At 42.7% G+C, this 8,583-nt stretch overlaps 1 protein-coding gene across 1 annotated transcript; it reads left to right on the top strand.

Moving 5' to 3' along the window:
* Window positions 1–277: 277 nt before the first annotated feature.
* Window positions 278–1,399, top strand: LOC122008977 (glutathione S-transferase F8, chloroplastic-like). The gene is made up of 3 exons (XM_042564926.1): window positions 278–505; window positions 592–640; window positions 739–1,399. Exons 1-3 carry the CDS (start codon window positions 356–358, stop codon window positions 1,203–1,205), a joined length of 666 nt encoding a protein of 221 aa, XP_042420860.1. The 5' UTR covers window positions 278–355; the 3' UTR covers window positions 1,206–1,399.
* Window positions 1,400–8,583: the final 7,184 nt, after the last annotated feature.

Raw genomic sequence — 8,583 nt, 5'->3', positions numbered from 1 at the left:
AAATTATTACATTTGAACTATAATAATCTTTGTACATTTATATATATTCAAATTTAAATTTTAAATATAAAATGAGTATATAATAATTTTGAATCAAATTGTTGAATTACTATTTTTAATTTGTTTCACTCACTTTGAAATATTATAAATACACTCTAAGAAAAGTGGGAAAACAAAACAAGTCCAAGGCTTACGTTTAGTCTTTTCACTTTCACTTTTTCTTTTTCCTCCCATGAAGCAAAGCATTATTCTTCCCGCCCTTTTCCCTATTTAAACCCGCGCAGCGACGGAGGCCACTTCGTCGACACCCATCTGCATGCAATAAGAGCCATTGCAGCTGATCGATACGCGAGCGATGGCGAGTGTGAAGGTTTTCGGGTCGCCAACGTCCGCCGAGGTGGCGAGGGTGCTGACATGCCTCTTCGAGAAGGACATTGAGTTCCAGCTGATTCGCGTCGACAACTACAAGGGCCAAAGGAGACTCCCGGAGTATCTCAAGCTGCAGGTTGTATATATTGTCTTTTCTTACTAACATTTTGTAGAACAAATATTATATATGCTTAAGAATTGAAGTTACACTCTTCGTTGTAGCCCTTCGGACAAGCTCTCACTTTCGAAGACGGAAAACAGACCCTCGTCAGTAAGAGAACTACTTGAAAATCGGGCTTCAATTCATTTTTTTTTGTTGTTGTTGTAGAATTGTTGTTTGATAAACAATCTATGAATATTAAATTACAGATTCGCGCGAAATCTGCCGGCACTTAGCGGAGAAGTATGCGGGGCAGGGGAACAAGGACCTGCTCGGTTCCGGCACGCTGGAGCGTGCCTCCATCGAGCAGTGGCTGCAGACGGAGGAGAAGAACTTCGATCCGCCCAGCTCTGCCCTTGTCTTCAACCTCGCCTTGGCGCCGCTGCTGTCAATGGATCAGGACAAGGACGCGGTGGAGCGCAGCAAGAAACAGCTCGACGCCGTGCTCAAAATCTACGAGCGTCGCCTCGACGAGAGTGAGTACCTGGCCGGCGACAAGTTCACACTGGCTGACCTCTCCCACCTCCCCAACGCCCATCGCCTCGTCCACCGCCCCGACTGCAGCTCCCTGTTCAACTCCAGGAAGAGGGTGGCTGAGTGGTGGAAGGCCATATCCAGCCGCCCCTCATGGCAGAGGGTCGTCGAGATGCAACAGGAGCCTCCCCACATCATCTAATCTAATCTAAGCAGCGGATCGGAGTGGCTACTACTTGATCATGTGTGTTTGTTTGTTCGCTCGCCTTGTTTTTCGTCGTTAATTTGTAAGTGTGTGCTCGACTCCAGTGCCTCTGTCGCCGTTGGAGTTCGTTTGTTTACTTTGATGCTAAGTATTGGTACTAAATCAAATAAAAATACTTTACTCGACTCCAATAACCCAGATGAGACTCGGGTCCGATCAGACTAACTCGAACGTTAACATATACCCTGGCTTAGCCCAAGGTTTCGGCACCATCTCTTAGTCTCGGCTCTTAATGCCGACATCTATCCTGTCTTAGCCTCGTGTCCTGGCACCATCTCTCGATCTCGGTTCTCAATCCCAACATCTACCCTAGCCCCAAGTCCCGACATCATCTCTCAATCTCAACTCTCGATCACGACATCTACCCTAGCTCAACCCCAGGTCCAGACACCATCTCTCAGTCTCAGCTCCTGATCTCGATATCTACCCTGGCTCAACTACAAGTCCAGACACCATCTCTCAGTCTCAGCTCCCGATCCCAACATCTACCCTGACTCAGCCCCAGATCTCGACACCATCTCTCCGTCTCAGCTTCAATTGCCGACATCATCTCTGTCTCAACCCCAGTCACTAATATCCTGTGTCAACATCGAATCCCGATATCTTCTCAGTTTTGGTCTTAGATCCTGATTTTGTCTATTCTTAAAGTCACTCCACATCGACGTCACCTTTTTCACCCTCAAGATAGGCTTATGCCCTACATAGGCTCGTTGACAATCATGGCGAATATTCCAGAATACATGGCATCCTAAGAATGGAGGAGCGGTTATGAGGTTTTCAAATCTTGCCTCATAGATGACCCCTACTGAATGGAGAAGCAACCAATGACTGTCGAATCTAGTTCCCTCACCGGCTCCCACAATGATGATATTTTGGCTGATATGGAGATGCTCTTTGGACAACCATATAAGTACTCATGAATGTAATGACAAGGGATCCCCCAATTCTCAAAACCGTAAACCAGGTTCTTTTATTCCTCTCCATCTTCTCTATTCTTCATATTACCTCAAACAAATCCTAACTTGAGCATTGTTGTGGCCCTGGGATCTATCCCCCGACCAGTTTAACCCTCTCTTTGAGTGCATCTTAGATCTCTTCATCTCCTTCATCAACGGTCTCCGAAGCGAGCACACTTTAGCAAGTTCTTTGACTGGTTACTTAACCGTCCATGATATTTAGCCAGAATAAATTGGCATCATCGGTGGGAACTTTGAACCAAGACCCTGTGATGGATAACACTAGAAGGACTATTGACAACTATGGCTTCGATGGGGAAAGAAGTTGTAAGAAAGCACAAAAGACTCAAATACAAGAGGTTCGCTCCTCACAGGAAGAGTTTGTTTATGCAATTTGTACTAATGATCTAACTCAGGTTTTGATAAATGACAAGTGAATTAAAGTTAGAGTGTTTTGTGATCTAATTATTTTACCAAGTGTGCAAGAGTTGATGAGTCTGAAGGAACTAACACCGGGCTAAAATCCAACTAGGTTCACGGGATACGATAGTTGGTGTGAAGTCCAGATAGGTCTGTGGGACCCGATATCTAGCGGAAAATCTGGTTGGGTTCGCAGGACCTGACAACCGACCGAAATCCAGTTGGATCCGCAGGACCTAACAACTGACGGGAAGACCTGATGGGTCAAAGATAAGTCAAGCGACTATAGTCAATAAGTGGAGGTAAGCAATTGGAGGAGATATCTAGTAAGAATGTGTTCTTCGTTGAGGGAACTATAGGTGTCGGTCCAACTTAGGTCTATTTGGGAAATCTAAGTTAAGATCTTGACTAGATCCTGGTCTTGGAGAGATATGATCTAATTACTACTACTATTTTGCTAAATTATGCTAACTTTGTTTGCATGATAAACATATTTTTATCGTCCAGGACTAACTCATTTTTACAGGGAAGGTGGCTGAAAAAAAAGAGTGTTCGGGCCCCCGAAATGGATCCGGGCGCCCGGACTAGCCTCGCCCGAGCGTCTTGGCCAGGAACCCGAGCGGTCCAGGCACCCAGAGATGGTCCAAGAGTCCGGACTAGAAAAATCATCCCGAAGCTGAGTTGGAGCACAACGACTGGCCGAACTCACATTAACAGTTCACGCACCCGGAGGGGGTCCAAGCGCCCAGAAGTGCATAAACTTGATGGATCGAGTTTCAACGAGAGTTCACCATGTCAGTAGCAGTCCAGGCGCTCAGAGGGGTTCCAGGTGCTCGGAATGGGCCTATATAAGGTTCTTCGACTAGCAGCTTCAGAATAACATCTGCTACAAGTTTCATTCTTACGTGATGCTCCGAAAAAGGTTCGACGACACTGAAAGGCTCCTCCGAAGTTCAAAGAACGAAAGATTTCAATTTCCTTTCTTTTTGTCAATAACAATTAATTTCAGTTCTTTTACTTAATATTTGTAATTCATTATTCAAACTGATAGTGATTTCCTTGTAACGACCCAACTTTTCCTATTTCGAGTTCTAAATGTCCTTAAAAATATTGGGAAATGCTTTTAAAATATTCTAGAGATTTTTAGAAATTTTTAGAGTATTTTGATGCAATTTTTGGAGGTCGTTTGGTATTTTTACAAAACGAAAGAGATTTTTGACAAAAAAATGTCCAAGCCGAGGTTTGAACCGGAAACCTCGAGTTAAGCAGAGATTCGCTTAACCAAAAGATCAATCACGGGTTTCTTAGTAAAACGCGAACCAAATGGTATTTAAGCTATAGTTGGAACATTTAAAATAAATTGACATAAAAAGGGTGCGGCTGAGGATCGAAGCTCAGGCCTTTGGCTCGGTCAAAAGCCAGCCAACCAACTGTTCCGCGGTTGTTTTGTGATTAAGAAGGGAAGCGAATATATTTAAGTAGTAGTTGGTGACAGAAATTTTAGGTATTAAAAGGAGAACTTAGGTTTTAGCCGAAACCTAATTTTCCTTCTCCCTCACGCGCGCGACGGCGATTTCCTCTCGGGCGAAAACGAAGACGAGGTGAAGGCTTTGTCTCCGGCGGCCGGCCAAGGGGTGAATCGGCGAGCTCTTCTCCGATTCAAGCTCGTCTCGTCAAGGAGGACGCGCGGACACGAAGGGAACGCCAAGATCGCGAACTAGCCGAAACCCTAGAAGCTTCCCTACGGTTGTAAGTCCAAGAATAGCGATGTAAGTACTACTCACCTGTGGTAACAGTTGCTCTGAATTCCTTTTTGGGTTTCGTTTCCTTGCTTCCGGATCTTGCTGTGCCGAGTGGAAGTATATGCTAGGGTTTGTGTTTGCTGTGCTAAATTGCTGTGCTAAGGTGTGTTGTACCGAATTTGCCATGTTAGGGCATTAGGTTTTCGGATTTCTATGCTAGGGCATTAGGTTTTCGGATTTCTATGCTAGGGTTTCCCTTTTGAATAAGCTAGGGTTGCTGTGTTGAAATTTCTATGTTAGGTTTCCTTTTAGAAGTTGCTATGCCAAATTGCCATGCTAAGTTGTTGTGCCGAAAGTTTCTTGCTTGGGTTTGCTGTTGAACAGGATTATAAGCTAGGGTCTTCCCTTTCATTACTTACCTTCCGTGGCATACATGTTAAGCATGCTAGTTTATTGTTCGAGTTTAATTGTATAGAAGGAGTTTACTTTAATTCTTAGCATGTAAGCACAGTAAGAAATGTTTAGATTACCTGTTATGTTGTTTCCTGCCGTGAGTTACAAATCAGTGGCGTAGCTATTCTATAACATTTGCTAGGTATGCTAGTGATTGTTGAGTTTAGTTCTTTTCTAGAAGGTTTGCTTGATAAATCGTAGCTTTAACTTGCAAATTAGGCTTTGGTGGTTTAGTTGCGATAAATTGCATGTATAGCAGATCAACATGTTCTAGTTAGCTTAGTTGTTCTAGAACTACGACACGCTTACATTTGAATGCATTTAGAAATTTTATGCTTTATGCTTCAGCTGTTATTTAAGTTCACATTCGGTTTCTTGTTGTGAAATTCTTTAGAAAATTTTACAGTGTTCTAGTAAGCTCTTCTATGAGATTATGGGAAGCAATAAGTAAGAAAAGACCCAGTCTTAAATTGATTCCGAATTCCAGAAATTAAGATCAAAAGCACACCAAGTGGTTAAAACAAATGCCAAGGCATTTTAATATAAGAGTATAAAGATAACAAGAAATTTAAAGTAAGAGGCTAGTACCCTACTTCCAAGGTTATCGTTAAACAAATCCAAGTGACCAATTCCAAGGTCTTGATCCTGATAAGACCAAGGTCTTTATCCTCATAGGACTGGAGGTTCGCTACCTCAGTCTCTATTAGAGAGCGCGCATAAGATGGTACTAAGCCTGGGCTCAAGAAAAGACAAGAGAAAGAGAAATTAAATTAAATAATAATTTCTAAGTGTAAGACTATAAGTATAAGACCATAAGTATTGGGGACAAATGAAACAAGCTTCATATATGTTTAGGATTAGCAAGTGTAGCTCTTATAATTCTAAACACACAGTATCAGTTTTCATTTGTTTTCCTTATGAGTTTATTGAGCATGATTAGCTTTATTTCCAGCATGCAGATTTATTCTTGTATATCATGAGTATGCAGTTTATTTTAGTGTTTTGCTATTAGATGAGCATGTTTAGCCTTTTCTTTTTAGCACTTCAGTTTTAGCATCCTTTGCATCGTATGCATTTTTGAGTTTTTGTGAGATAGATTAGTACTTACTAAGCGTTTTGCTTATAGATTTATTTTCCTCCTACTGCAGATAAAGGTAAAGGGAAGCTACAGTCAGAAGGAAGGCGACAAAGAGATGTGTGGCGGATGTGCGATGCCTGAACTATGGAAGCCTTGGGACTAGAAAGGAGTTTCTTTTAGTTTTCTTTTCCTTTTGCTATGTTAGAAGTATTCGGGATGGTATATGTTATCTTGATGTTATTAGGGCATAGTAGATGAATTGTGATCTTGTGTGATGATTTCTGGTATAGTTTTCTATTGTTTTGGATTATTTACTGCGTGAGTTATTTGATATATGTTCCAGCCACCTGTAGCTGTGTATACTGTGTATGTATTGATGTTTATGGTCACCGGTATATGGGAGACTCTGTCGAAATTTTTCGGTAGGGATTCCTCGTGGTTTCGATCACACCAGTTAAGTAGAGTTAATAGTTAAGTAACGGTCATCCTTAGAGAGCAGTATAGAGTTGTAAGAAGGGTGGTCGTTACAGTTGGTATCAGAGCAATTCCCATTCTCCAACATCATACACATCAGCATCATCCTTGCCGTCTTCAAGTAAGAAAGTATTAAAGTTTTTCCTTTTATGCTTTCTTTATTATTTGCAGTATGGAGTAATTGTTTATATGCGCTTTAGTAAGATAGAAGTTTTGTTTCTCTTTTATTCATATACATAAGTATGTTTAGAAAGGATAGAGAAGATATCAAGTTTTTCTCTGCATAACTAGATGTCAAGAAGAGGACATCCCCATACCATTCGTACTGAGGACTGAGCTCAGGAGAACGAAGAGCCCAGAACAACTGGGCCTAATCTCTCTGAAGTTGTTGCTCAACTTCAGAGACAAGTAGCAGAGCAGTAACAAGTGATTGCCAATCTGATGGCCCATCAGAAGCCAGCTCCTCCACTCCCCCAACCATCAATGTGGAGACCCCAGTGGTGACTGAAGTCCCATCAGTTGCCTTGGAAGTCGCCACAACACCTACAAGACAAGAAGCATCCCTGATACAGTAGCTGAAGCTGAAGCCAGAAAGTTTCTTAGGCACGACTGACCCTGGGATGCCCAGGCTTGGTTCAAGACACTTGAGAGCACAATGGAGCTTCTTGACTAGCCAGAAGTCGAGAAGGTTAAGTGTGCCTCTTTCTGCCTATCTGGAGATGCTTGTATGTGGTGGGAGCGAGTTACGAGTAAGAGAGTAGTCAACTAGATGAGCTGGGTTGACTTCGAGATAGAGTTTTATGAAGAATTCTTCCATCAACGGGTCACCAATAAACATTATGAAGAGCTTATAGAATTTAGACCAGGTGACCTACCAGTAGAAGAAGCGGTCAAAAGATTCAACAGGCTAGCTCGTCTTTGCCTAGAGTTAGTAAGTACAGAGAAAGAACGAGTCAGACTGATGCTCCGAAGGCTGAGACCAGAAATAGCACTTAGTGTGAGTAATGAAACTCACCGACCACAGATTGGTGAAGAGCTGGTCAGCAGGGTATTCGTGAGCACTATCTGAACGACATTAAGGCACAACAAACGCAACATAAGTCAGTCAAGATCGAAGACAAGACAGTGGGGAAACAGAGACCCCAGTCAAGTAATCAAAACTGGAGTGCAGAATAACAAGAAAGACCCAAGCAGGAAGATATTCGGGTAATATGCGAGCATCCAGAAGTATTTCCAGAAGAGCTACCTGAACTGCCTCCCAACAGAGAAGTGGAGTTTGAGATTGAATTGGTTCCTGGTATCGGTCAAATTTCAAAAGCTCCATACCGTATGTCTCTAGCAGAGTTGAAAGAGTTACAAGAACAACTTCAGGAGTTGCTTGACAAAGGCTTCATCCGCCCTAGTCATTCACCATGGGGAGCTCCTGTGTTGTTTGTCAAGAAGAAAGATGGATCTATGCGGATGTGCATAGATTATAGAGCTCTGAATCAAGTGACAATCAAGAACAAGTACCCACTACCAAGAATCGACGACTTATTTGATCAATTGAGAGGGGCAATAGTGTTCTCAAAGATAGATCTGCGCTCTGGGTACCATCAGCTGAAAGTGAAAGAAAGGGATATACCCAGAACGACTTTCAGGACCAAATACGGACACTACGAGTTTGTAGTCATGCCTTTTGGTGTGACTAATGCACCAGTGGTCTTCATGGACTTGATGAACAGAGTGTTCAGAGAATACCTTGACAAATTTGTCATTGTGTTCATCGACGACATTCTAGTCTATTCCAGAACCCTAGAGGAGCATGACACGCACTTGAGGATAGTACTGCAGACCCTTCAGCAAAAGCAGCTTTATGCTAAATTCTCAAAGTGCGAGTTCTGGTTAGATCAGGTGGCATTTCTAGGTCACATAATTTCTAAAGAAGGCATCCAAGTGGATCCAGCCAAAATAGAAGCGGTCAACAACTGGAGTAGACCCAAGAACGCCAGGGAGATCAGAAGCTTCCTTGGTTTAGCTGGGTACTACAGGAAATTCATGGACTTTTCCAAGATAGCTTCTCCACTAATAGCCCTCACCAGGAAGAACAAGAAGTTTGAATGGTCAGACAAGTGTGAGCAGAGTTTCCAAGAGCTCAAGAAGAGACTGACCAGTGCTCCTACCTGACTGTTCCAGAGAGTGACAAGAGTTTT

This window comes from Zingiber officinale, chromosome 1A, assembly GCF_018446385.1.
Source record: "Zingiber officinale cultivar Zhangliang chromosome 1A, Zo_v1.1, whole genome shotgun sequence".
Lineage (NCBI taxonomy): Eukaryota > Viridiplantae > Streptophyta > Magnoliopsida > Zingiberales > Zingiberaceae > Zingiber > Zingiber officinale.
Note: the sequence above shows the minus strand (reverse complement) of the source record. Positions and strands in the feature narration are given on the sequence as shown.